General features: G+C 50.3%; 10 protein-coding genes across 10 annotated transcripts; 8 read left to right on the plus strand and 2 right to left on the minus strand.

The window, feature by feature from the left end:
* Positions 1 to 39: 39 nt before the first annotated feature.
* PSV08DRAFT_398712 (eukaryotic integral membrane protein-domain-containing protein) lies at positions 40 to 1,330 on the plus strand (the record flags this gene model as incomplete). Its single annotated transcript, XM_014229327.1, has 2 exons — positions 40 to 440; positions 491 to 1,330. 2 exons carry the CDS (start codon positions 40 to 42, stop codon positions 1,200 to 1,202), a joined length of 1,113 nt encoding a protein of 370 aa, XP_014084802.1. The 3' UTR covers positions 1,203 to 1,330.
* Positions 1,331 to 2,047: 717 nt separating this feature from the next.
* On the plus strand, positions 2,048 to 4,434 carry PSV08DRAFT_23730 (phosphoribosyltransferase-like protein). Its single transcript, XM_014229326.2, has 4 exons — positions 2,048 to 2,097; positions 2,277 to 2,871; positions 2,924 to 3,963; positions 4,022 to 4,434. The coding sequence occupies exons 2-4, from the start codon at positions 2,331 to 2,333 to the stop codon at positions 4,199 to 4,201; spliced, it is 1,761 nt and encodes a 586-aa protein (XP_014084801.1). The 5' UTR covers positions 2,048 to 2,097; positions 2,277 to 2,330; the 3' UTR covers positions 4,202 to 4,434.
* Positions 4,435 to 5,421: 987 nt separating this feature from the next.
* Positions 5,422 to 6,089, plus strand: PSV08DRAFT_264207 (uncharacterized protein). The gene is made up of 3 exons (XM_014229325.2): positions 5,422 to 5,579; positions 5,686 to 5,820; positions 5,918 to 6,089. Exons 1-3 carry the CDS (start codon positions 5,495 to 5,497, stop codon positions 6,031 to 6,033), a joined length of 336 nt encoding a protein of 111 aa, XP_014084800.1. The 5' UTR covers positions 5,422 to 5,494; the 3' UTR covers positions 6,034 to 6,089.
* Positions 6,090 to 6,555: 466 nt separating this feature from the next.
* Positions 6,556 to 7,223, plus strand: PSV08DRAFT_383895 (Ctf8-domain-containing protein; the record flags this gene model as incomplete). The annotated part of the gene is made up of 2 exons (XM_014229324.2): positions 6,556 to 6,590; positions 6,740 to 7,223. 2 exons carry the CDS (start codon positions 6,556 to 6,558, stop codon positions 7,221 to 7,223), a joined length of 519 nt encoding a protein of 172 aa, XP_014084799.2.
* Positions 7,224 to 7,847: 624 nt separating this feature from the next.
* On the plus strand, positions 7,848 to 8,896 carry PSV08DRAFT_264210 (carbohydrate-binding module family 1 protein). The gene is made up of 3 exons (XM_014229323.2): positions 7,848 to 7,992; positions 8,040 to 8,103; positions 8,157 to 8,896. The coding sequence occupies exons 1-3, from the start codon at positions 7,917 to 7,919 to the stop codon at positions 8,761 to 8,763; spliced, it is 747 nt and encodes a 248-aa protein (XP_014084798.1). The 5' UTR covers positions 7,848 to 7,916; the 3' UTR covers positions 8,764 to 8,896.
* Positions 8,897 to 9,036: 140 nt separating this feature from the next.
* Positions 9,037 to 9,447, minus strand: PSV08DRAFT_243509 (uncharacterized protein; the record flags this gene model as incomplete). The annotated part of the gene is made up of 2 exons (XM_014229322.2): positions 9,037 to 9,146; positions 9,222 to 9,447. The coding sequence occupies 2 exons, from the start codon at positions 9,445 to 9,447 to the stop codon at positions 9,037 to 9,039; spliced, it is 336 nt and encodes a 111-aa protein (XP_014084797.1).
* A 2,260-nt stretch (positions 9,448 to 11,707) lies between these two features.
* On the plus strand, positions 11,708 to 14,145 carry PSV08DRAFT_358796 (isoprenoid synthase domain-containing protein; the record flags this gene model as incomplete). Its single annotated transcript, XM_066092971.1, has 4 exons — positions 11,708 to 12,027; positions 12,110 to 12,156; positions 12,223 to 12,467; positions 12,516 to 14,145. The coding sequence occupies exons 1-4, from the start codon at positions 11,742 to 11,744 to the stop codon at positions 14,143 to 14,145; spliced, it is 2,208 nt and encodes a 735-aa protein (XP_065949750.1). The 5' UTR covers positions 11,708 to 11,741.
* Positions 14,146 to 14,552: 407 nt separating this feature from the next.
* Positions 14,553 to 15,568, plus strand: PSV08DRAFT_264228 (uncharacterized protein). The gene is made up of 2 exons (XM_014229320.2): positions 14,553 to 14,777; positions 14,832 to 15,568. Exons 1-2 carry the CDS (start codon positions 14,585 to 14,587, stop codon positions 15,434 to 15,436), a joined length of 798 nt encoding a protein of 265 aa, XP_014084795.1. The 5' UTR covers positions 14,553 to 14,584; the 3' UTR covers positions 15,437 to 15,568.
* A 954-nt stretch (positions 15,569 to 16,522) lies between these two features.
* PSV08DRAFT_358798 (uncharacterized protein) lies at positions 16,523 to 18,610 on the plus strand. The gene is made up of 2 exons (XM_014229319.2): positions 16,523 to 17,242; positions 17,355 to 18,610. The coding sequence occupies exons 1-2, from the start codon at positions 16,597 to 16,599 to the stop codon at positions 18,200 to 18,202; spliced, it is 1,494 nt and encodes a 497-aa protein (XP_014084794.2). The 5' UTR covers positions 16,523 to 16,596; the 3' UTR covers positions 18,203 to 18,610.
* A 5,705-nt stretch (positions 18,611 to 24,315) lies between these two features.
* PSV08DRAFT_243513 (uncharacterized protein) lies at positions 24,316 to 25,692 on the minus strand (the record flags this gene model as incomplete). Its single annotated transcript, XM_014229314.1, has 3 exons — positions 24,316 to 25,158; positions 25,216 to 25,467; positions 25,594 to 25,692. The coding sequence occupies 3 exons, from the start codon at positions 25,690 to 25,692 to the stop codon at positions 24,316 to 24,318; spliced, it is 1,194 nt and encodes a 397-aa protein (XP_014084789.1).
* Positions 25,693 to 25,973: the final 281 nt, after the last annotated feature.

Raw genomic sequence — 25,973 nt, forward strand, 5'->3', positions numbered from 1 at the left:
CGACAACGCGCCGCCGCCGCTGCAGCAGCTGCCGCCGCCATGGCCCGCATCAACCTCCCGCCCCTTACCCGTGGCATCCTCGCTGCCCTCGTCCTGCTCACCCTGCTCAACTTTGGCCTGCGTCCCAACGCCAATTGGGTTGAAAAGGTCGAGAAGCCCATCATTGGCGTAGGCAACGGAGTGCCGTGGCTGACCATTGTGCCCCGTCTCTCGGTGCCGTGGTATCCCTGGGTATTCGCCCTCGCAACCGTCGTCGAGCAGAATCTCCTTGGCCTCATCACCACCGGCCTGACTGTCTTGTATGGCGGCCGCTACCTCGAGAGGGCATGGGGTTCGCATGAGTTCACCAAGTTCATGCTGTTTGTCGCCGTCATACCGAATCTTCTGACCTATCTGCTCTACGTTCTGGGCTATCTTCTTATGCGCAAGGACTTTCTCATGTATGCTTCCATCTCGTCTTCTCAACAGACCTTGCACTGACTCAGCCCAGGAAAACCACAATCTCTGGCGGCATTGCCATCCAGGCCGGCTTCCTCGTCTCTTTCAAGCAGCTCGTTCCCGAACATACGGTAGCCATTGCCAAAGGCCTCATCCGCATGCGCGTCAAGCACTTCCCCGCCATCTTCCTGCTCACAAACACACTCTCTGGCATAATAATCGGCACAGAGACGGCCATGTACCTCGCATATTTTGGCTTCATGACAGCCTGGATCTACCTCCGCTTCTATCGCATCAGTCCATCGCTCTCTTCCACTGCCACGGGCGAAGGTTCCTTCATTCGTGGAGATGCCTCCGACACCTTTAGCTTTGCGCACTTCTTCCCAGAGCCAATACAGACACCCCTTGGCGCTTTTGCAGACGGCATCTACAACACATTGGTCTCTCTTCAGGTCTGCACACCCTTTTCCGATCGGGACATTGATGCGGGTAACGAACAGGCCACTGCTCGTGCTGAAGGTGGCCTCCCTAGCATCATGAACCCCAACAGCCGCGGCGGCCGTGGCGGGGCAACACGTGCCGAGGCAGAGAGGAGGAGAGCATTGGCACTCGAAGCATTGAACCAGAGGCTGAACGCTGCAGCCTCCCGGGGGCCAAGTACTGCTGCCCCAGCCGCTGTTTCAGTGTCTGGACCATCACAGTCACTGGGCGAGACAAATTACGAGCCTGATGGGCCCAACGCCTTGGAAAAATCAGCGGCTTAGTATAGTCGTTAGTATAATTTAACAAAACTTATTTTTCTCGCAAAGCCTCCTCTATCGATGTAGTCATTGCATCCGAGCGTACTTTCCTCGACTTCCAAAGAATTGTTGTTTGCTTCGAGCAATATGCACTAGACCGGCGCTTCCATGTATCCTTTGTGCCTTCTTTACGTCTTCTAAGCACTGAACTTGAGGTGCTCTCCAATATTCCTCCAAGTCCAGCCAAAGAGATGGTGCATATATACACGTGGTTGGGTCGCAAACACCCTCCTTGTAAAATGTCACGTGCTGCGTGTACTTGGTTCGCCGCGGAATGCCATGTTGAACCGTTTGCGGCTCAGATGACTGGACGCGGCAGTCTATGCCCTAAAGAAAATGTTTTTCCGAAGGCAACCGTCAAACGAAAGAGAGGAAACGATAGGAATGCAGCAAGTGTCTCGCAAGATGTTCACACGTGCTATACCATGTGTTTCCGCGGCCAGTACGTACTGTCTCTCCGCAATCTTGCACGTCGTGGTGCAGTTCAGTCGCAGTGTGGGGTTCTGGGCATGTGGTTGCCGCCAAGGCCGAAAGTGCGGAAGTGCAAGTGCGGCGAGCGAGAAAAAATTGTTTATCATGCTGCCCTTTCCCCACTAGAGCGCTCTTACTTTCCAATAACCATGAGCTCGCACGCCATCATCAGCACCAAACGGGACCAGAGACCCGCGACGATACCTCGCAGACGACGAAGACGGCCCCATTGACCATCCAGCTGCCAAAGTCCAAGGATCTTCCTGTACATAGTCACTTCGTGAGACGCGTTTTCTCGACGGGAGCCTATCCGTACTATTATATTTCACTTTCGGAGAGGCCACTTGCGAACCGATTTTCTGCACAGCCTTGTACGAGGATATCCGGGGTACGTAGTTGCAATATTTTCTCCATCCCATACCTGTCACTATGATGATCTCGTCATTATTATAAAAGATGTTAGACTTGCGATCACCCATGAGCGCACCAGGACTTGCTGAGAGACAAACCCCGCCTTCACTTTTTTCCCGCTTTATCCGAAGGAATAGCGCAACTGACGCGTCCTAGTAAAAAACTACAGGTACATACCTCGAACATCCCCAGACTCAACACTACGTCAAAATGTGTGGTATCATTGCCGTTATCCACGGCGACCCCAAGTCGCAATCCGCTTCGGTAGAAGTTCACGATGCCCTTTACCTCCTCCAGCACCGCGGACAAGACGCTGCTGGTATAGTCAGCTGCAGTGCCGGCGGTCGTTTCCACCAGTGCAAGGGCAATGGCATGGCCTCCAAGGTCTTCCAGGATGGTGCTCGTGTTTCCGATCTCCCCGGCTTCATGGGTCTTGGCCATCTGCGATACCCTACAGCTGGCAGCAGCGCGAACTCTGAGGCCCAGCCCTTTTACGTCAATAGCCCGTACGGTATCTGTATGACCCACAATGGTAACCTCATCAATGCCCCCGCGCTGCGCCAGCGACTCGACCACGAGGCCCACAGGCACATCAATACGGAGAGCGACAGCGAGCTCATGTTAAATATTTTTGCCGATGAGCTCAACGAGACTGGCAAGGCACGTATCAACGCCGATGACTGCTTCGCTGCGCTTGAGAGGATGTACAAGCTCTGCACTGGCGGATGGGCGTGTACAGCTATGCTTGCTGGTATGTAGACAAAATTCGAAGTGGGCGCATGTAACATGCTGATCATCTTTAGGATTCGGTCTTATTGGGTTCCGCGATCCCTATGGTATTCGCCCCATGGTCCTTGGATCCCGGCGCTCGCAAGACGGCCACGGTATGGACTACATGATGGCCTCTGAAAGTGTCGCGCTGGTTCAGTGCGGCTACAAGGACTTTCAAGACATTCTACCCGGCCAGGCTGTCATCATCGAGAAGGGCAAAGAGCCGGTCTTCCGACAGGTCGCTAAGCAAGAAGCGTATACCCCAGATATCTTCGAATACGTTTACTTTGCTCGACCAGACTCAGTCATTGATGGTATCGATGTGGATGAGAGTCGACGCAACATGGGCTTTACCCTCGCTGAGACGATCAAGAAGCAGCTGGGCCCTGAAAGGATGGCCGAGATTGATGTTGTTATGCCGATTCCAGAGACTTCTATCACATCAGCTCTCTGTGTCGCTGAAGCCCTCGAGAAGCCGTATGTACAAGGTTTTGTCAAGAACCGCTACATCTTCCGCACATTCATCATGCCATCACAAAAATTACGACAAAAAGGTGTCCGGGCGAAACTCAACCCAATGAAGAAGAAGTTTGACGGCAAGAATGTCTTGCTTGTCGACGACTCGATTGTCCGCGGTACAACGTCGCGTGAGATTGTACTGATGGCGCGCGAAGCTGGAGCGAAGAAGGTATACTTCACGTCATGTGCACCACCCATCACCAACGCTCACATCTACGGTATCGATTTGGCCTCGTCCTCGGAGCTTATTGCCCATCACCGTGACTCAGCAGCTATTGCTAAGCATATTGGTGCTGACGATGTCGTCTACCAAACGCTTGAGGATTTGGAAAGTGCATGCGCGCGCCTTTCGCCACGCGATCCTGCGACCCAAAAATTCGAGGTGGGCGTTTTTTGTGGCAAGTACGTCACACCTGTGGACGATGGCTACTTTGAGCATCTCGAAAAGGTCCGCGGAGAGAGCCGAAAACAAAAGGTCATGGAGAAGGCACGTGAGGCGGTTGTCCACGGCATAGCAAATCCGCAGCAGGTGCGCATGGCCGCCAAGGGTGTCGTAAGTTCCAACTAAACTCCTAACCCAAAGTATTGCGTGTGACTAACTAGTATTACAGGAAGTTGACCAACATGGCAATGTCATCCCGGCAGAAGGTGGCGCTGAATCGCCCGATGGGCAGCCGGTCAATGGCAACAATGATTCTAGGCCTGACGGCTTGACCAACAGCAACGGCGAAGAGCGGCGCGTTACCAGCAGTCAAGATATCAGCCTACACAACATGAATGACTTCAACTAGATGGTGCTGGCACGGGGGTAAATATCTTTGTGGTTGTCAGTACACCACTGACCATCAGGGCGGCTGTTTCTTTTACGCGACATGACACATTACTGAAAAGTTACGACTGAGATGACCATGGGGCTGGGAAAGACTAGAAAGGAATGTGGGTGCAAGGCCTCTTACGTTAAATCTAGGTGAGATTGAGTGTGAGCATCTGCTCACATTCTCTCCCTTCAGGATATAATCCAACAATCTTTTGCATTAGCTTTTAGGCCAGATCTGTCAGCCGGGTATTCCCGTCTCATTGGTGCATGCAAGTACGCCCTATGTCAGATACTACCCCAACGTGGCATGTCATGTATGCACAATCTTTTACTAGGCTGCAGCATATTACGCCCTGGTTCGTAGATGCGGGTAGACACCGTACGGGAACTGTGCGTCCGTGTTTCTCAATGCTCAAACAGGACCTCTCTCATATCAGATTGCATCTTCAGTAGGTCACGATTACGAGTCACTGTAACGCTGAGTCTCCACGATACTTAATCTATCAGCCACCCATCCATGATAAATACCTACAAGGCAAGATTCCCATTAATTCACTCGCGCCTCCCCCGCATGCCACTGATCCCAGCACGCAGTCATCGCAACTGAGGACTTGGCTTACGGGAAACGCCTCTCAGCAAACATGGCGTCCCCCCCACTCTCCTCATTCGGCAACTTTCACCTGCAGGCCGGAGTATAGCAACCACGGACCGGGTGGTCGGCCTCGCCGCTTTTGACCAACACCAACGACGCTCGCATCCATGAACCATTTTCCACGTCGTCATAAGCTTAGACCAGCACATTCAAGGACGCTTCTCGCAGTAACCTGGTTGGTTAGATGCTCCGCTTACAGGTTCAAAGCCACAAACCCGTCAGGCAATTCGCAAAGAACGACTTCCCCACGCACCAAACCAACACGAGTGCTATTCCGCGACGAACCGACACTGGCTCGTTGGAGATTTGACTAACTGAGTTCTACAAGCCCATCAGAATTTTGCTAGCGTGATGAGGAACGTGGGGAATCCGTGTTGCTATTCACCGCCTGGACGCCACTGTTGGGAGTGTCTGTTGACAGGCCGGTGACTGAGGGAAACGGTAGTCTGGAGTCAAGCAAGCTGAGGGAAGGCGAATTGGGATGGTTTGGGTGTAGAGATTGGAATATAAAAGGGAGAGACGGGGAGGGTAAAAAGAGAAGCACTACAGACGCAAATCTCATTCCAAACACCTCAATCACTGAATCAATTTCGATACCAACTTCAACCCGCCAAAATGCTTTTCTCTACCACCATCGCTGCTCTCGCCCTGATGGCCTCATCTGCCTCTGCGCAGATCCAGTTGGAGAATGTTGCATCTTGTTCGTCTTTCTCTTCACTCCCCCCCCCCCCCCCCTTTTTTTCCTTGTTTGCCTCCTTGAGTGGCTTCGGGAGGGTTGAAGAAAGTATACTGACCATTATGAACAGTCGAGGCCTACGCCGGCCCAGGCTGCCAGCCCCAAGCTGATCAGCAGCAAAACATTGACAGCAACGTCTGCAACTTCTTGCCTCTACAGAGCGCAAGAGTTTTCTTCTTGGAGAAGACGAGGGCGAACTGCCAGCGTAAGTTCTCCCTTTTTTTTCCTCAGACGAGGAAAATACAGAGAAAGGTGAATGAGAGACTCCAGAGTTGAGCTAACATCATTGGAAAACAAAACAGTCCAGTTCTTCACTGCAAGCGACTGCTCCGGCACCCCAACTGACATCATCACTACTGTGCCCAGCGGCTGCGTTGATGTCTCCACCAAATTCTCATACAAGGCTGTTTGCTTCTAAGCACCTTTTTACCTTTAGACATCTGGTACGGCGGTCAAGTATCTAGATGGTGTAGATGGGGCTGGCAACAGCAATAGGTGGCAATGAACAAATTGGATGGGACGGTCTTTACTACCTTGGAGGGTTAATATAGATGCTATGTAGTCTGTTCTCTAGTCTTCTGGCTTTGCGCTTTGTTCATGTTCAACACATGGACGGTGTTGAGGTGGAAGGCGGGACTGGGGCAATGTAAGCATCGCTTTGGTATGGTTGTTTTGGGTGTAATTGTGATCTTGGTCATGTGTTCAATGTGAGATAATCCATGGGTTGGTATAAAAGATGTGTCATGATGCGACCAGGCATTTATTGAGATGGTGAATGGTGCGTATTGAATAGAGAGGTGCTTGTAGTGGTAAAGGGAAAAGATAGTGGCAAACAGGAAAGAAAGCCCTCGTAGCTTTTTCTAACTTGACAACTATTCTTCTTTTTAATTGTGCTCTAAGAGTGTTATTCCCTTGAATCTCGCTTGACCATGATCAACACATGGCAGCAAGACAGGACAAAGTCGTATACGTATGGTGAGGCTACTAACCCCCACCATCCAACTGCCCCACCAAAGCTTTGGCGCGTCGCGTCTGCAAAGTATCCCCAAGATTTCTTCCATTACCGCTTCACAAACACAACCGTTTCACACAAACCATTAGATACGTCTACTACACAAATACAGCACAATGCCGTCAATACCTATTCGCATCGCCCCCTCTCCACCAACCCCACTTCCCACCGAAAACCCTCTCCCCCAGATCCTCCACACACCCTCCGGCCTAGCCCTCCTCGAAATCCAAGGCACAATCCACTTCCCAGCACCCGCCTCCTCCTCTGAACCCTCAACTCAAATCGGCAAACTCGTATTTCCGCACTACAACCCAGAAATCAACGGCCCTAGCGATACAAAATGGATGAAGCGCGTGTACATGTATATTGGCAAGGGCCAACGGATGACGGGCGAATGTAAAAAGTTGGCGAATCCGATTGCTGTGCTGCGTAAGAGGGTTGGCGAGGATGGTGGAGAGGATGTGGATATGGGGGGTACGGAGGGCGAGGGTAAGAGGGGAAAAGAGGAGGAGCTGGAGATTGTGGAGGTGGTGAGATATAGGGTTATTTTTTCTGCGAGACCAGAACCGATTACTGGGGTTGCTGAGGTGTCATGATGCGGGTCTAAAGTGCTGGTTGTTGGGTTTTGCGGGCGGCTGTAGATGTCACCGAACATCCAAAACGCAGCGCGACAGGACGAAAAACTACATCCACGTCGAATGCACATGTCGCGACATCGATCAGACGGAAGCGCTAGATTTGACGACCATGTCCAGAGAAACTTGCCCATCTCTATGGACCGGTACCAGAGGCCTGCTCGATGGTAGTCACCCGTACCCGCGCACCTGGTCGCAAGGCTGCACTCCAATTTCGGTGACATCCAGATACAATTCCAGGATGCTAACTTGAATCACCTAAATTGCATTCGGTTTTGGAAGATTCGCTTGGATCCTCCTCTGCATCATCCGCCGTCGCCAGATCCGGGAGTTGAGCCAGTAAAGTTTGATTGTTTTTAATCAAGCAATTTAAGCCTGCGCAAGCATATTACTGCCCCAGTCTTTTTTCTCGGCTTCCGGCCTCGACTTGCAGGCATGGGGGGTACTTTATCCACTTTACGCGGCGACTACGGTCCGATGTTTAAAGGGTACGGACGCTGTTAATTGGCATCACATGGTGTTCTTTTGAGCCAGATGAAACGTTCTGTAGTATAAATATCATGGTTGGTTACTACAATATGGTTCACGGCTGCCAGACAAGGAATATCTTGTGTTTCTTTAGATTGCTATTGACTTATAACTAAAGGGCCCAGGATGCATTACACAACAACCGCTTTTCTGGCTTTGCTAGCTGGCACCACGTCTGCCGCTGTCGGTGACTGGCAACAATGTGTGTTCAATATATCTATTCCAGCACATGGGCTAACTTCAGCGCAGGCGGTGGCATTGGTTGGAGTGGTCAAACAACATGTAATTCTGGTTCCGGATGTGTCAAGATAAAGTACAAGATCTATTTACAAAAAGAAAAATCTCGTCATTCCTAACCATATCCAGTGAATACTACTCCCAGTGCCAGCCCGGAGCAGCACCAGCACCCAACCCAGAACCCACGCCCACACCCACCCCATCAGCTCCAAGCAACTCAACTCCAAGCGAACCAGCCACCAGCAGCGTCCCAGGCGGCACTGGGCCCGGCAAAATCCTCCAAACAGGCTACTACTGGATCCGCGCCGTGGCCGCCCCCAACTTCCACAAGTATATCCAAACCAATCCACTCTACTCCACCGGCCCCGCCCTCCTGGGCGACTACACTACGGCGGGCCAACTCCAAGTCGTCTCCGGCCAACTCGTGCAACTCGTGTCCGCGCCCGGCGCGCCCGTCAAGCTCCTCTACGCCAACGTGTCCCCTGAGCGCTCCATCAACAACATGTCTCTCGCCGTCACCTTTTCCGAGACTAAGAACACGTACGGCACGTTTGCGTGGGGCGGCGACGACCTGCAGTGGACCAGCACAGACGTCACACGGCCGAACAAGAGCGCGTGGTATGTGTGTACGGGCCAGAAGCTGTATATCAATCTAGGCAATTACTTGTACCAGACGCCAAGTGGGTGTGCGGATCAGACGATTCATTATTACAACGATAAGACGGCTAACGCATAGGTTCTGAGTTATGGGAGAAGAAATGGATATTAGAGACGCCCTCTTTTCTTATTAAATATTGAATATAGAAGTACATATCAAACAGCGAGAAGGGAGGGGGGGTTCCGCGAAATGCCATGTGTTGAACTAGCAATTACAGCGGTTCTCTTCTCTTCTCACCTCTTGAAGTCAGTGTGTGTTTTTTTTCGCACATAGTACCGTCGTTTGTTTACATGTATCCAGCTTGCCTACCGCTTCCACCAAGGAAAAGCCAAAGCGGAGGAACATGTCCATCTAGCAAGTAATCTGGAAAGAATTCGTTGGCCCCTTGGTTTCGCACCTCCCGCCATTCTCCCTGTGCACTTCCGCCGCACCCGTGCAATCGTCTGCCAAGTAAAGATTCACTGTATCGCATCAATCAGCCCTTTTTTCCCTTCCTGTAATAATCTCGCTCATAACAACAAGCATGCATTACGTACCTTGGCATGACGGAATCGTCGCATCAAACGTCCGAATGTACGTGCTTCCGTTCCACATGGGGACGCACAGGTTTGGAGGTAGCTGGCTGCGCGTGTTGATGGAGCAGAAGGTGCCCGGGACGGGGTTGCAGTCTGTGCAGTTCCAGGTGGTGAAGGAGATGGAGTCGTAGGCTAGGGTTGAGGTGGCGAGGAGGAAGAGGGTGGAGAGGGGGGTTGAGAGGTACATTTTGAGGACGATTGAGATATGTGTGTTTTTCTTTTAGTGAGAGAGGGAATTGGGTTATGGAATTGTAGAATGGATGGGTGTTTGTAAGTTAGAATGAGGAATTGGTTCTTTGTTCCTTTTGTTTTCTTCTTCTCTTTATATGTTGCTTTCATGATTTCTCCAGGCAACCAGCGTGGCGGAAACTTCCATGTCACTGTTACCCTTGGTGATGATGGTTGGACGAAATTTTCATCCTTCAACATGACCGCCCAGGCTGACATGGTTTTTTTCTTGTTCACGCTGACGTTCGGCACAGCCCACCCGTCTGTTGCTGTTGGGCTTACTTTGTAAAACACTTGGTTCTTCGAATTTGGCGGGTTGTTTTGTACTACGTATATTCGTAAGTGAGTATAGCGTATACATCATACTAAAGTTGCTTGGCAGGCGTTTTCCGAATCAGCAGTGATATGGCCAATAGGCTTTGCGAGGGCGGAAGTGAGATTTGCTGACCAATTTTCTATTGGAGAGAAAAGAGAAAGAGGGCCTTCGGTTGTCAGATGATGTTCAAGTGTAGTTTTTTCGACGTAATCGTAGTGTTGGTGGCGGTGCTAGTTGGGTCATCTTGCCAAGATGCGATTCAATATGTACGCGTACTAGTTATAGTTGGCACATCGCACAATGCTCCTGTTTGGTTTGGATGCAACCACTTCCTCGTTTTTTCAGCGTCTGTATTTCCTTTCAATGTTCCAAAAAAAGTAAACAGGCTTTTGCTCCACGTGTTCTGCGTCGATCCAGCACTGTAGCGCCTGTCAGGGAGTAATGTCGTTGCCAGCGCATTGATCATCAGCTTCTTCAAGTGACGTTCTGGTCAGCCAATCTGACTCTAGATTTACATTTATGGCATACTTTTGTGTGCGCGGTGGGAAACTCGGCTGTGTCGGTACACGCAGTACTCTTCATTTTGATGGGGTGACATGATTGGTTGCTATTTTTCCACGGACATCTACACTCCTTGAGGATGCAAAGCCAGAAAGATGAGAGTTGATTATATTTCCTCTGCGCGGTTATTATTTGCGACTACATGGAACACACTTTTCGCTCAATTTCCATCATGGATGGCCCAACTTACACTTTCATTCATTTGGGCTTAACTCGTTGGTCTGTGGCTTGTCAACCATCAGAATGTTGGCTTCTGAATGTCTAGAATAAACCTATCCTCGATCTTGGTTGGCCAAGTTCACTGTTATCTCGCAGGCACTATGATATACACTGCATGTTGTATGCTGGAGGGTGCGTGTGCTGCTTCACCGGTCTGTCAGCTAAGCCTTCTTCCGCTGCTGTGCTTGGTGCTTGGTGCTTGATCGAATTAAAGTCCAAGATTAGATGTCTTTAGGTTCTAAAAAGACTCAAACTACTGCTAGGTGTATCTAGTACACTTCAAGCTTGAATGTCATTTGCTCTTCTCGTTTTTAAGCGAGACTACGGAGCGCCCTCCGGTGAGACTACTAATGAGGCTGGCTGAAATGGCGTACGCCACAGTTTTGGTAAACGAGCTTCTGATACATGTCATATTAGTGGATCTTTTCAGCCGTAGATAATGTGCAAATTCTTCAGTGCACATTGTGGTTGTTTCGAAGTGTCCTGGAGGGTTTATGTGAAGACAATGATAGCAACAGCTCACACTGAATGCCCAGAACTTGTATGTAAATGAGTCTTGGTATATTTGTGTCTTTAAAATTCTGGCTCCAAATTGCTGTATGAATATAATGGACATTCTTATGTGATCTATTTTAAGCATTACTTTGGAAACGAGAGATCGAAACTTTACACGCACTATCCCCCACAAGGGTGTTGGGCAACACAATAAGGGACAGCAAGCGAGCAGGGGTACAGTCGTACGTCACCCTATCATCACTCTATTATCACCCTTCACCCTATTACTAACAGACTAAACTCATCTCACCAAATACGGCGCTGCACAACTCGAAACAAGTGTAAAACAACTCGTACAGCCTGCCTCTAGTTTCTCTTATTGTCTATATTAAATTATCAGCTCTACAGCGTGCGCAAAACGCCTGCAAAGTTGGTTTTTTTCGTCTGTGCACTGTACTACTACTACTATCTTCTCTATCGATAACACTCTTAGCGTAGCCGTGGCTGTTACGTGGCTGCGCCCAACACCTTGAACAAGGTAGCCTAGGCCAATCCCCTGTCTAGACCGCTCTATTATATCTATAGTCGACAGGATTATTTAAACCTATCTGGATATCTAAGTTGCCTTACAGATTACGCTCTCAAGCTCCCTTCTTAACAAAATGTCAACTTATATCTCGAGCCAAGAACTAGACGACGCGATTTCCTTCACTGTACCACTCTCAAACTATGATACAGATAGCCTTTGCAGGAACTATAGTTTGCGAAGACATAGGTGGGAGGCTGAGGCTAACGCAGGATCCCATAAAGCAAGATTGGACTGGATCAAGTATGTCGGGCCTACGGAACAGTTTGGGGGATGCAATCCCATCAATGGCAATTTCTCAGCTTTAGCTTTACCGCTCACAAAGCCTGAACGTATGAGACTAGTTGCTTATGTACTTGAGTGTATGAAGCCCACCTCTTCGTGCATGACATCGCAAGATTACAATGTTCTCTGTTCAATATCAGGTTGCTAACCATGGCATAGATATATTTCTGTATGACAGTGTCATCGAACTTGAAAAGCCAGACGTGGTATGTCAGAGCCTACAAATCCCCTCATAACTTCCAATATACTGATTTGAGGTTTTTTATCCGAAGGACGATCAACACGATCACTTTGATCATCCCGAGCGACAAGAATGGAAGGGCACAGATCCAACGCTAGGCAGAGCTCAGATCCAAGGAAAGATTATGAATGAACTCACATCAGTAGACCAAGCATGCGCGGAAAGAGTCAGGAGGACTTTCAAAGAAGCCATCGCTTTGATTCTGCGTGAAAAGGGAAAACAATATGGCTCCCTAGACGAGTACTTGGATTTCCGACTTATTGATGCCGGAACATCGTAAGTATATTCAGCTATTTTTTCAAGTATATACTGATCTGATGATAGCGTCATAGAGGCCTTGTTACTCTTCGGCATGGGTGTGACACTTACCGAAGAAGAGGACGATCAGCTCGAACCCATCCGCAAACCAGGCTTCATAGCATTAGCACTAGCAAACGACTACCTTTCTTTTGACCGAGAATACCTCGAGTTCTCAGAGTCAGGACAAGTGGGGACATTGTCGAACGCTGTCTGGTTGTATATGCAGTGGAACGACGTGGACGTCGATGTCGCAAAAAGGGTGATACTGGACGTAACACGGCAGAATGAAGACAAATTTCTGGAGAACTGCGCAAATTACCGACGAGAAAACAAGAAAATGTCCCAGAAATTGAGCAGACACCTGTATGCACTAGAGTGCCAGATCAGCGGGAACGTGGTTTGGAGTTTGAACAGCCCTCGATACCGTCCTGAAGCCAGATACGATCCAAATGCTGGTCTGGAAGATGAACTGACAGCAAAATCAATGCCAGAGGCCCTGGGAATCAACTACGAGGCTCGATTTATCCGCAAGCCTGAGGAACACGCAGGCAAACCGAGCATCATAAATCCTCATCTAAGGATTGTCAATTCACGGAAGTCTTCGTCTGAGACTTGCATTACGGTCTCTGATGAAACCGTATCAATAGCAGACAGCAGTTGCTCTCGCTCGTCACTTGATTCGGTTTCCTCGAGCTCTGAAATCGAGCAGACGGTGGTCGTTCATTCCCCAAAGAGTGTGTCTTTGGACTCTAGGTATGCCAGAGCACCAGTTGACTACATCAAGTCACTACCCTCTGGAGGTGCACGAGATGTTTTCATAAATGCATTGGCTGTATGGTTCAATGTACCTCCACTGGCCGTGTCGCGTGTCAAATCAATAGGAAATCGCCTCCACTCCGCATCCCTCATACTCGATGACGTCGAAGACAGGTCCACTCTTCGAAGAGGCGAACCAGCAGCGCATGCTGTTTTTGGTGTTGCGCAGACAATCAACTCAGGATGCTACGAGTTTGTAAGAGCGGTGGAAGAAGCTCGGCAGCTGGGCCCTGATGCAGTCGAGATAGTCCTCGAAGGGCTAGACGAATTGCATGTCGGACAGTCGCATGACCTCTACTGGACACAAAACAACTTGTGTCCGTCAGACAGCGAGTACCTAGAAATGGTAAAGAAGAAGACAGGAGCAATGTTTCTACTCCTTACGCGACTACTTCTCACATGTTCGACGAGCAAAGAGTCAAACAAGCACATAATCGCTGATGTCGAAGATCTTGTAAGCCTTATTGGGATACAATACCAGATCCGTGACGACTACCAGAACCTTTGCTCCAAAGACTATACTGAGAAAAGGGGGTTCTGTCAAGATTTGGATGAAGGCAAGTTTTCCTTTCCACTAATACACGCGTTGAGCGTACAGTCGGAAAGAACTCAGCTACTGCGTGAGCTTCTTCAGCGGAGAAGAGATGCGGGGCACCTCTCATATGAGCAGAAGAATCTCTTACTTAAGCAACTTGACCGCACAGGTAGTATGTCATATACGCGCGAGACATTGAAGCGGCTGGAAGGTGAGGTATACAAAGGTGTGAAGAAGATTGAGGACGCTACGAAGACGGAAAACTTGATCTTGAGAGCCTTGTTGCAAAGATTGGAGGTATGAATGTAGATAGTATGTTTTGGTAGTGTGTCTTTCCTTCTAAAATCAACTTAACGTCTACATAGTGAAGACTTTGCATGTTGTTGTACAATCAGGAGCTTTGTGCTGACTTTGTGACCACCTGACTATCTTCACCATTAAAGCTACAAGAATGTTAGACTGTAAACGAATAACACCCTAATCAGTGAATAGTACCCTATTGTTTTCGTCAGAAAGAAAAGATTTCCGTGAGCTGGAAGTGTTGTTGTGGCAATTATATCGCATTGGTAGCTGAAGGCTACTACCTGTGCTAGATTAGTACTACCTAAATCAGGCTAGCCGATCGACAAGTCAAGTATGGCATCATAGATCGTGTGTGGACCACCTTTCAGAAGCCTTACAAACAGCCAAATAACATTCTTACCATGGCCATCTCGATTTTCTATTCATCATACATAAAACAATGCCGCCATGGTCGCTGATATCACCAGCCTCGCGAGGCATTGGCTTTGCGCTCGCGAGAAGGGTCTTGCAAACCACAAATGCGCCGGTCGTTGCAACAGCACGGAAGGACTTGGACAAGACCAAGGAAGAACTTCTTGATGGCCTTGATGTGGACGAAAAAAGGCTAAGCGTTCTAAGATTAGATGTTCTCGGTACCTAGAGACTGCATCCAAATTACTCCGAAGCATCTACTGACGACTGTAAAGATGAACAGACAATCGCAGATACAGCAGCGGCATGCAAAAGTCAGTTGAGTGGCAGCTCGAATCAGCTTCAGCTTGCATTGGTAGTACCTGGAATACTCTTTCCGGAAAAATCGCCCACTCAGATCAATGCCGATGATGCGCTCTTAACTTTTCGAACCAACACTTTGGGTCCGATGTTGATGCTCAAACATTTCTCCTCCTTCTTGCCAAGAAAGTCTCACAACATTGATAGAGAGCAAGAAGAGATGGAGGGGTTACCAAGCATCGCTACGATGGCCATCATGTCAGCTCGTGTTGGTAGCATCAGTGACAATCGTCTCGGAGGATGGTACAGTTATCGCGCATCTAAAGCAGGTGTCAACCAAACAGTAAAGACGTTTGATAATCATCTTCGCACTGCATCTGGAGAGAATGCAATGGCAGTAGCTTTACATCCAGGTACCGTCAAGACCGGTTTGAGCAAGGACTTTTGGGCGAACGTCAAAAAGGAGAAGCTATTTGAGCGGGAATGGGTTGCTGAAAGACTTATCGATGTGATCGAGCAAGTGGGGATTGAAGGGCGAGGAAAGTGTTGGGACTGGGATGGGAAGGAAGTGCCTCCTTGATTTCTGCGTGCAGAAGCAGGTGCAACTGATCTCTGCTTGCTAATGTCAACATGGCTAAAGAGCGTTGTGTTGTTTCGTCTCTACATCAGATGATTTCTCTGTCTGACATGGTATCCAACAATATTTACCTCCACAGATATCGCTACCCACTTGTTCCCTACACATCACTAAAATGACAGCTCGCAAACAATCATGTGGCGAGACATGTGGTGAATCGAAAATGAGTCTGCTTCACACTACACGTACCAAGATCGGATCAGGAAAGAACATCTCAGATAGTAATCTGTTTGCAATATGATCGTAAACAGGGTCTTCTCCGTTCAAGCCCAACAGCGCAGCATTCTCAGGTTAAACAACCAAGTCACAAACATTCGCATGCGGTTGGCGTACAATTGACTCAGAGAGCAAAATCACAGAGCGTATTTTACCTTAGACAGTTCTTGTGTTGTCTCGGACCAGTTTTTGTTGTACCCATCCCGCTATTGGGATACATCTGAGAAAACTCCAATGACGGGTGGCCCACGATGCCTTTGGCCATTTCTCAACTTCGTCACAAGTCAATCTCGACTTCATTCACTATCATACGTGTCATTTGAATTTATTATTTTCGTTCCGCCTTGGGAGCATCATATGGTTATTCCTTGGAAAAGAATGGTAGGCCACGCCCGAACGCGCTAGAATCGTGTAAAAAATCGACTTCACAGGCACAGTAACGATTTAAACAAATGGCCTGTAGTGGTACCTTGGAGTTGTAGCTGTAAGATCTCTGTAATAGAAGCCCCACTCTTGAACATGAAAAGGGTTGTCTAGTAACATATGGTAATTTTTCAATAGGCATACGCCCATTGGGCATGACAACGAACTATGGTTGCAAAAAGGACACGGGTCACTCGGCGCAGCACACCGATGCCTACACCTTCGCCATATTTCCCATACCTTCTCCCTCATCACACCGCCGCTGCAAATTTGTTTTGATTCCGCTTTAAAAAGATGTCGTTTTTTTCCTGTTGGCCCTCGCCTCTGTAGCCCTCCCCTGTAAGGCTTAATCTCTCGTGTCGGCTACCGATTGTAGTCGACATCTTCTCAAGCCCAATGATTATCGCGTACTCCCTCTACCGTCTCATATATCAAAGGATCTACAGACGTGGATACCTCGTTGAATGAAGTACCTTAGAGAAAATTCGTCGAAACGGCATTACCCTAATAGATATATCGGTATCAACAAGACTAGAAACCGCGGGCGCAAGGGCAGTTACACTGCTCTGACCAACTACATGGAAGTGCAGAGAGTCTATGAATCATACTGTACAAAGAACCGCAAACAACCACCAGAGTTGGGACTGAACGAGTCTGTGTGGGAAAAGACGAAAAGGTCGTTCCCGAACCGACAAAAAGACATTCAGAAGAACTATAATCTCAAAATACCATGTTCTTACATTGGCTTGAGAGGAGGTGCTTCCTCGCCAGATGATGACGATTCTAGAAACCACAGGGTTAGGGGAAACGATAATGGGTCAGACCAATCATCGGATGGTAATGATTCCCTATACCGGGTCGATATCCAAGGAGGTCTAAGCGACGAGCCTGCTGATACCTCGTATGAACATACCAATGGGAATGCACCCGATACGGAGAACTTGGAAAATCACATGGCTCAGGCCGGTTCGCTTGTCAACGGCTCAGACGAACCTCACTATAATGGCGCTCCTGCAACGCAAGGTCACATGGAAGATGGCGCCTCGTATGGAGAATTCAATGGTGACTTTGTCGCATCCGAAGACGTGGGTGGTCATGTTCTTCGAAATGGTATGTCTGATCATGTCTCTAATGGGCTTTACTACGATGGTGCTCCCGTTACCCCCCGACATCACATGGACAGTCATGCCTCAAATGAATACACTAACAAACACTGCTTTAGCAACTATACACCGGAACTATCATGTGCCTCCGAACGCTACAATCCCCAATGGCGTGAACGACCATTTCTCTAGTAGGAGCGCTCGCCCACCGCGGAGCCGTATGGCTGATGATGTTCTCGGTCCCCAGGTCAACGGCGTCAGCACCGCGCCTCCAACCAGCCGGCGAAGCTCCCTCTCTTCGCAGCGCACGCGAGTCGACAGCCTCCGCGATGCACAGCAAGAAGAAGACGACTACGTAATAGACTGGTGGCTCTGCGAGCCCCTCGGCCGCACATCCTCAAACGCAACCCACAGCTCCAGCATCGCCTCCTCCCTCGAACGCGAATACTTTGCTCGCCACCACCAACGCCGCTCCTCGCAAACCTACGACCCCCTAGCCGGATACTACTACTACTACGACGACGATGACGACGACGACATCCAAGAATCTACTAGTAGCAGAAGTAATAGCACAGGCTCGGCCCTCTTCCCCCCGCCCCCAAACAGCATGCTCTCCCACGTCCCGTATCTCGATCCCGGCCCTGCTTCCAATATCTGGCCCCCGAACCCGGGTCCGCCAAACCTACTGGCCTCACAGTCCTCGAGACATGCCTCGGGAACTACGGTGGCGACGGGAGATCGTTCACCATCACCGCCGTCCCCGTCGGCACTAGTAGTAGTAGGAAACGCAGATGCCGCTGCAGCGGATAGTAGCACACCGTCGCCGCCGCGGTCACTTACTGCCGCAGCCCGCAGCAGGAGGAGAAGGAGGCGGAACGCAATCCTTGCTCGGTTGCGTGCGACTTGGCGCGGTGTTGTGAAGCGAGGAGCAACGTCATCACGGTTCAGACGTGACAGGTTCAAGTAAGGCGTTGAGTTTTGATTCTTTCTTAATTTTTTTTTAACTCCTTTATTTATTTCGGGCGAACGATGACCCTCCTTTCTTGCCCCCCCCCCCCCCCCCCCTCTCTTCACAAACGAGAGCGGGGTGTTCGGTTGTGGGGCTTTTCTTCTTGTTAATCTTTCTTCTCTCTTACTCTCTTATCATGCAAGTGACAGGTTTTCTCGTCGCAGAAAGAAAAAAATAGTGAGGAGTTTCCTTGGGACGGTGGAACTGGTACATGGTTCTCTGGGTGTTTTTTTTCTTCTTCTGAACTTTCATTTGTGATTTCGGGGGGGTTTTTAGTGCTGGATGGAAAGAAAGTGTAGATGGTTATAGCCTTGTAGATCATTACCGAGTTGATGGTGAATTAGAGAATAACAGTTCTTAACTGAGTTTCCATCTTCCTGGGTCGTGTGTCTAGATTTGGTAAACGATATACTCAAAGAACGTTGTGTTTCCATAGTTCAAACACAAACACGGGAAACTTTGATTGTAATGGCTGGGAATGTTTTGTTCAGAATGGCATGTCGAATCGATCTCACTTGCCGCAAATGGCGCACCACTATGTTGTCCCTGGGGATTAATAACAGACTCGTCATATACGAACAATACCTGAAGAGGACTACTTACAAAGTAAGTACCTACCCCAGCTCGGCAAGACTACCACACACTCTCTATCTAACAAACCCAACTTCCTCCAACAACGACGTCACGAATCCAGTCAAATCCAGCCCAAAAAAAGGTACCCGCCCAACACTTTCTCCCACAGCAAAGGGAAAAAAAATTAAACGGCACAATAATCCCCCCCGCCATAGCATCACCGCCCAACCCTCCAAAACCTACGCAAACATGACGCTGACACGCCCTCCACCCCACCAGTACCAGCCTCGCGCGCTCTCTCTCTCCGCCCGCACGACCCCAACACAACCTCCAAGAACCTCCAAGCAACCCTAAAACACGCACCCCCGTCTCCCACTCCCCCCAACCCCTTGCCTCCATGCCACCAGACAGAAACCCAACGACCCTCCCCCCTTCGATCAAGTAAACCCCAGTCTAAATCCGCCTATAAACTGACTACGCAAAAAGCCACCCCACCCGCCTCCTCACCTTCCCGCAGCGCAGCCACCAAAGTAAAGCCCCCCCCCCAAAAAATGAATACGTAGCACAGGCTGTCTAAATTTTTTTTTCTTGATTTTGCTTTGACTTGGCCTTTCCGCTGCCTCAAAATTACTAAGGTGTGTAAAACCAAAACACAAAAAAAAAAAAGAACAGGCATTCTAAAGCAAGTTACAAAGCGGAAGGGCGGAACGGGACCCCATCTAGACCCTTTCCCCACTTTCTCTACTCACATTTACCGCAAAGAAAAAAAAGAGCAAATAAAAAGAGAGAAAAAAATTCCTTTCAGCTACCAACTTAGCACACGCCTATGTGGCGTTCCGTTTTTTTCTTGCTCTCTTGGTGAGGGGAAAGGTCAAGGGGGGGGGGAAGGCGAAGCCGGGCGCTAGGCTCTTTTCCGATGCACGAGATACGGTACGCTAGTGCTTTTAGTTTTCTTGTTTGCGAGGGCAAAAGTGGGTTTTCATTGAGGGAGGCATTATGTGGATGGGGCTACGGTGACGTTGCGCGGCTAGTGGGTGGGGGCAAGAAGGGAAGGGGAGGGGGGCGTTGTCAGAGTTTGATTTGTTGGTGGTGGTGGTGGATGGGGAGGAGAGTATCACAGGAAGGGAGGGGGGATCGGGAAAAAGATGGTAGCGTCGGGTACGCTCACCACTCGTCATGGTTCTTTTTTTCCCCTCTTATTCGCCTTTCCTGCTTCTTGTTCCTTTTCCTTCCAGCTTACTCATGGGCTTGGCGTGGTGGCTGTGACTTGGCTGCGGAATGCACCACAAGTCATGTGTATTTGCTGTGAGAAGGTTAGGCGCTGGCGTTGCTATTGGTGTGCACATGAAAAAGGCGTTTGCCGTAGCGTAAGCTGAAAGGAAAAAGAAAGAACGTTCAGGTGAGAGTCTCAGATCAGTCTGGACGGTCACATGTTGGCACACAGGGAGAAGGGAATGTGATTGCGAGTGCCTGTTTGTGGCTTATGTGGCGGTAGCTGGTGGTGTGCAAGGGATAAGCTAGGGAGACGTTTTTTTTACTTTGATGGCGGCAGTGGTAGCGGCAGTGGTAAGCGGGATTCACTTATTAAACTGACTTTCGCTTTCCCATGTTGAACTTCCCGCTCGCTCGATCTTATTGTGGGTTATGTTACCAAGATCTTGGAGTCCTCCGTATACCGGCGGTTTGAAGACCCATCAATGCATATGTACGGCTGTCGCGGCCGAACAGCGGAACAGAAGTGGATGACAATGACATTAAGAGCCCCCCCCCCCCCTCCCCCAGCAATACGTGGCATTCGGTATCGCATCGGGTACAGACAGGCACATGTCCTGCGGTCGCTTCCTGTACTTGGCCAAGAGGGGGAGGGGGGGGTGCCACCGTGAGAACGCACGGAAGAAATGGGTCCAGGGTCTTATTCCTTTGCGCACTTGGACGGACGAGCGATTGGATGGAAGAGACAAGGGTGGAGGAAGGGAAGGGGGAGACCTACGGATGGCCACGCGATATGCGTGCGTGCCTTGGCTCTTTTCGCCGTAAATACCACCGTGGCGCGGTTGACGTTACTGTCATGGATGTGCTGAAAGCAATAGGAATAGTATCGAAGTACGTAACATGGGTCGGTTCCTCTTGGAAGGTGTGCTGGAAGTCGCCGTCTCTCGCTCCGCTCCTCCGACAGTCCATCCTGTACCTATCTCACCCTCCGCTCTCACACAGCCAGGAATCCATCGGTAAGATTGTATATTTTTTTGTTGCTCGAGCGAATGACCAAGGCACTACCTGGTCTAAGTACTGGCCAGGACAGCGCACAGTGTACTTCGGACCTGCACGCTCCGAACCAAAGCTGAAAAAGAGAAGAGGGAAAAAAGATTGGAAAGGAAAAAGAGCGGTACACTAGTGATGGGCTAAGCTGAGGCGTGAGATTGGAGAGAGCAAGGACAGGGTCTCTAGCCCATAATAGTCTCTTTTTCTGACTCAGTTTGCACGACACAACACATGGCGGCGGCCGACGGCCCCATGCTCGAAACGTGCTTCCCATTCCTTGTGTCCCGCACCGTCCCGTGACAAGCCCTTGCCCCAAACGTCGTTTTTCATTGCTTTTTCGCTTGCGGTGGGAACGCCCCATGTCATTGTCCCCAATGGGTAGTTCCGAGGAAGGATTGTTTGTATGATAAGTATGCGGGGGGCCTCGGAATACACGGGTCTGATACTAGGTTCGAGACATTTCACGTGTAGGCTTAAGTGATACGGCCCCGTGCGTGCGTGTGCTGCGGGAGGGAAAGGGAATGGGAAGGGATGCTGGGCCGTTGCGGTTCGTGCCTGAAACGGAGAACAGGCTGAAAGCGAATCGTGACAGGTCCGTCTACGTACCCTTGCCAATCCTTCTTGCCCATCTCACGGAATCAATAAACCCAACGGGGCCCAGCAACCAAGATCAAGTCAGACGGGAAGAACCTTGGACCTGGCCTCGACAATAGCTCCTTACTTGGGAATAAGTTTCTGTTTCACCTTCGGAGGAAAGGATTGTCAGGGCAATGAGCCTAGCCGAGTGCCCCGGCATATGCTCCTTCCACCTGATGTCAGTTTCCGAATTGGTCTTTTCGACTTGACAAACAGCCATAGCTGCAGAGCGAACAATTGTCGTTTGCGAGTGCGACATTGCCTTTAGTGAAGTCGTATTCGTTCTTGGGTCAGTAGGGAATTGCCCTGCATCTTGTGCTCGGCCAAGTACTTAGGTGTATGTTGGACGCCCTATGACGGTTGGCAACTTGTCCTAGCAGCATCGCGGCTCAAACTTTGCTTCTCGCTCCGTTCCGTTAATCCACTTAGAATGTGTTGGGTGAAGGTTATTGTACGCTACAAAAGCGAGCCCCATCTAACTAGTAACGTTAGAGAACCCCCCAATTCGACAGCTGTAATAGCACATACACGTACTACACGGCTGGTTCGCTTCGTGGTCTGATCATGTGCACGCCGGCAGCCGACGGGAAGACAAAAAGTAACCTTTCCGTACTTGCTTTGGCTGGCCTCGGCCATGGGTAGTGGTAGAAAGATAGTGATAGCGCCACCAAGCGTTGACCTGACATGGCCGGATCATCATCTGGCCGCCCGACACGGACACAGACACACCAACGCCACAAGATGTCGGTACACTAAAGCTCAGGACCAAGAAGAACCTGTGTCTTCCCTGCATCTGACAACCCTCTGCTCCAAGCGCCATAGCGCCTCTTCCCGTGCCCTCCAGTAGTCAGAAGCAATCACCATCCCTCCAGGCTATATGGAGAGACGGCGGCGCTGCTACCGTATGATGCATCAAGCCCATGTCTCTGTACCATGCAACAAGTCCGGCGCTGAACCAAGACCAATGATGTGAATCTCGACGTAACTCAAGCAGCATCGCTCGCAGTCGGTCGGCTGGGCTCTGCGTGCCGTACCGGTGTCAAATGGCTTGACCGAGCAGTTATCGTTGCCGATAGATCCCGATACGGAACCGCGGCCTGAGGACTTTTCTGATCGATAGCGTTTGTCTGGCGTGATGAGTGTGGCGGCTGCCGACGACGCACAGGCTGGTGCGATCATCGGGTGTCGGTTGTGCCAGTCATGCGTGTAATGAGTAGAATGGCCTGGTACGATGGATAGTCGAGCTGCAAGACATGACATGTCGACTTTCCCTGGTACTTGGATCGATCGAGAACCGGGTGCCGGAATAAGAATGAGCAGCAGCAGCAGCAGAAGAAGAAGAAGAAGAAGAAGAAGTGGAAAGTGTGCGTGTGTGTGGTCCAAGCTGTCTGTGGCGGGTTGGTTACTTTTCTCTTCTGTGGGGGGTAGGAAGCGGTATACACGGAAAAGGAAGGCACTACACGTGCATATCCGTCCTCGTACTCGGGTTGACCCTGCGTTGCTCGTGCTTATGTTCGTGTGCAACACAATGTACACGACACGTTCCCCCCCCCCCAAATGAATGTGACTAAGCATGTTAGTGGTGGTTACATACATGGTAGTAGCAACGTTAGTGTAAGCTGACACATAAGGGAAGACATGCTCTTCACCGTTGACCCAAACAACCAAAGCCCAGTAAGCATTACACCATCAAACGTCTTCAATTTAGATAGCTAGTCCAAAGCATAACAAGAAGAAGAAAGAAGAAACCAAGAAAAACAAGTACTACATAACGTTGCTGCTGATGACCCATTTGCGTTTGGACGTGTCTTTGCGAGTAAAAATTCAGATAGCCGCCCACCAGTGAGAAAGATCCCAGACAGAATAGAGAGAAGTTTAAAAATGCGGTAGAGACAGTTAGAAGAAGGGGGAATATAGCAACCGCACCTAAATGGATAACATGAACCGTAACAAAGATGTACAAAAAAGCACAAACTACCACTGCCCCAGCCAATGCAGTGAAGCACGTAAAGAGCTGGTTCGACCCAGGCCTTGAGATGATGCGACTATCAACCAAGCCTCCGTGACATGATGCAACCCTCCAGTTCTAAAAGCTTGCAGGAAAAGACAGAATACCACCCAGTTTAGTAGCTTATGTTCAACAGAACAGCCGGAATCGAGCGCTCGCCGCCAAACGTTAAAAAGATGACACACCCACTCTGGAGACCGGAATGAGGGCGTAACATCGTCAGATTAGCAACCTCCGCGCACTCGAGATGATAGGAAAAAACAGGAAAAATAAATAAAAAATAAAACAACCCCGGAAATGACAGTCAGGTAGATCTTTCAGTATTAAATAGAAAAGTCTCGATGCTCTTTATCGCCGTTTAAAAAGCAGAATTCCGCCCAGAAAGCATGCTGTTACCAGCCAGAACTCCTTGCGATAGCAGATGTCGACAGGACAGGAAGAAAGGTTGTACACGAGGAAACGAGTAAAAGTCGGGTCCCGCAATCAATCGAAATTTTTTTTGCTGTATTTTTCCCTTTGCTTGATCCAGTTTGTGTGTAGCGCTCTCGAAAGACCAGCTTTAGAGCATTGCCTCTGATACGAGACAAAAGATTTACATGGGTCGGCGATTGAGCATGTTGAGCATGGACGAGTCGGTCGAGCTGCGAGCCGGGCCATTGTCGGTTACTAGGTCGTTGATACGCATACTCGGCCTTGCCGAAGCTTGTGATGTGGGCGGCGGTGGCGTGCGGCCATCGCTGCGGGGTGGCGGAGGCTGTAGAACACCGTTCGTTTGAGGAGGAGCGCCGTAGTAGGGTGTGGGCGGAGCACCGGGCGTCGTAGGCGCTTGTGAGTGTGGCGAGGACGAATTGCGACTTGGCTCGTAGCGATAAGCGCTCTGCGGGGAGCCCTGGCGCGGCGGTTGTGCGGCGTAGTAGGGTTGAGCGGGTGGAGGACCAGACGAATATGCGGTTGGTGGGTTTGCTGTTGGGGCAACCGATGTTAGAGATGGTGGCTCTGGGTAGGCATACTCTGGTCCTGTGCCTCGATGAGGAGCCTGTGACGCTGAACCAGGATGTGGCGGAGGCAAGGTTGGAGTGTGAGGCTCTGGGTGAAGCCTCTTCCTGCCCGCCACGGCATCACGGCTTGCCTCATCTGGTGAAGCACCTGGCGGACCATATTCAGAATGAGCTTGGTACGGACCTGCAGTTGGGCTGGGCAGATACTGCTGCGGACGCGCCGGCTGGCCATAGGGCTCGCCATGGCTAGCAGGAGGAAGAGGCTGCCCGTAGGCACCATACATGGGTGGCGGCTGGCCAACACCTCGCCAGACGGTGTGAGCAGGAACAAAAGCCTGAGTCTGTGCGGAAACGGGAGTGAAGATGCAGTCTTGGTTGAACCTCATGCAGTTGGAGCAGCGGCCGTCTTCTGTCGCCTCGAAGCCCGAGCATCGAATCTATGGGGAAGGGTAAGCTATAACAATCTCGATGCATTGCGTTGGGCGATCAAGTACCTTGCGGCGTCTGCAGTACCGGCAGGCAATGGCAGTGCGCTGGCGAGGAGCTGGCGGCTGGTGGTGCTGCTGGACGTATTGCGGTGGTGGTGGAGGTTGCTGGCGGTATGGATCTGGTGGAGGAGGAGCACGCGTCCACTCATTGGGACCTGGTAGACGGTAGGGCTGCGGGTGCGGGTGCTGGTATTGAGGATGTTGAGCCATGTCGGGTCGTGGTTCTTGGGGCGGTGGAGGAGGGAGCGTGGTGTTCATCTGGATTGACGTCAAGTGTCAGCAAGCTGTCACCCAGAAGATGAGATGACATGGGGACTACCAGTGCTGATTTGCAAGGCTCGCGTAACAGGCAAGAGAGGACGAGCGAGCACGAGAGCGACTTACATGGGGAGGCGGCGCATAAGAGCCATTCGCAGGCTGCTGCGAGGTAGGCGGCTGCCAGTGGGTGGGAAGCTGGCCTTGGCCACCCTGGTGAGGGAACATTGCTCGCGGACGAGTAGCGGTAGCGGTAGGCGAGATTGGGTGGGTGGATGGATGAATGTGAGTAAGAGAGGGAGGAAGAGGGAGAGGGAGAGAGCGTATGTGTGCGGTGAGTGTGTGTGTGTGCGTGTGTGAGTGAGAGAGAGAGAGTGTGTGTGTGCGGGCCGTCTAGTTCGATGGCGGGCACAACGTGGTGCCTGTCAATCACACGCCGCTCTTGACCAGTGCAACACACAGATGGGCCAGCCTCGACGTCAAAGGAAGTGGGAGGGACGTTGGTTTTG

Source organism: Bipolaris maydis (assembly GCF_028858645.1).
Source record: "Bipolaris maydis strain C4 unplaced genomic scaffold PSV08scaffold_2, whole genome shotgun sequence".
NCBI lineage: Eukaryota > Fungi > Ascomycota > Dothideomycetes > Pleosporales > Pleosporaceae > Bipolaris > Bipolaris maydis.

Excerpts from the sequence above, each read along its gene's own strand:
- PSV08DRAFT_264207 (XM_014229325.2), top strand. The coding sequence starts at position 5,495 with ATGCTTTTCTCTACCACCATCGCTGCTCTCGCCCTGATGGCCTCATCT. Across the intron at positions 5,580-5,685 it reads GTTGGAGAATGTTGCATCTT|TCGAGGCCTACGCCGGCCCA; the intron begins GTTCGTCTTTCT and ends CATTATGAACAG. Across the intron at positions 5,821-5,917 it reads GACGAGGGCGAACTGCCAGC|TCCAGTTCTTCACTGCAAGC; the intron begins GTAAGTTCTCCC and ends AAAACAAAACAG.
- PSV08DRAFT_264228 (XM_014229320.2), top strand. The coding sequence starts at position 14,585 with ATGCCGCCATGGTCGCTGATATCACCAGCCTCGCGAGGCATTGGCTTT. Across the intron at positions 14,778-14,831 it reads TCTAAGATTAGATGTTCTCG|ATGAACAGACAATCGCAGAT; the intron begins GTACCTAGAGAC and ends ACGACTGTAAAG.
- PSV08DRAFT_23730 (XM_014229326.2), top strand. The coding sequence starts at position 2,331 with ATGTGTGGTATCATTGCCGTTATCCACGGCGACCCCAAGTCGCAATCC. Across the intron at positions 2,872-2,923 it reads GTGTACAGCTATGCTTGCTG|GATTCGGTCTTATTGGGTTC; the intron begins GTATGTAGACAA and ends GATCATCTTTAG. Across the intron at positions 3,964-4,021 it reads GCATGGCCGCCAAGGGTGTC|GAAGTTGACCAACATGGCAA; the intron begins GTAAGTTCCAAC and ends CTAGTATTACAG.
- PSV08DRAFT_264210 (XM_014229323.2), top strand. The coding sequence starts at position 7,917 with ATGCATTACACAACAACCGCTTTTCTGGCTTTGCTAGCTGGCACCACG. Across the intron at positions 7,993-8,039 it reads TGTCGGTGACTGGCAACAAT|GCGGTGGCATTGGTTGGAGT; the intron begins GTGTGTTCAATA and ends ACTTCAGCGCAG. Across the intron at positions 8,104-8,156 it reads TCCGGATGTGTCAAGATAAA|TGAATACTACTCCCAGTGCC; the intron begins GTACAAGATCTA and ends AACCATATCCAG.
- PSV08DRAFT_358798 (XM_014229319.2), top strand. The coding sequence starts at position 16,597 with ATGAAGTACCTTAGAGAAAATTCGTCGAAACGGCATTACCCTAATAGA. Across the intron at positions 17,243-17,354 it reads TGGTCATGTTCTTCGAAATG|CAACTATACACCGGAACTAT; the intron begins GTATGTCTGATC and ends ACACTGCTTTAG.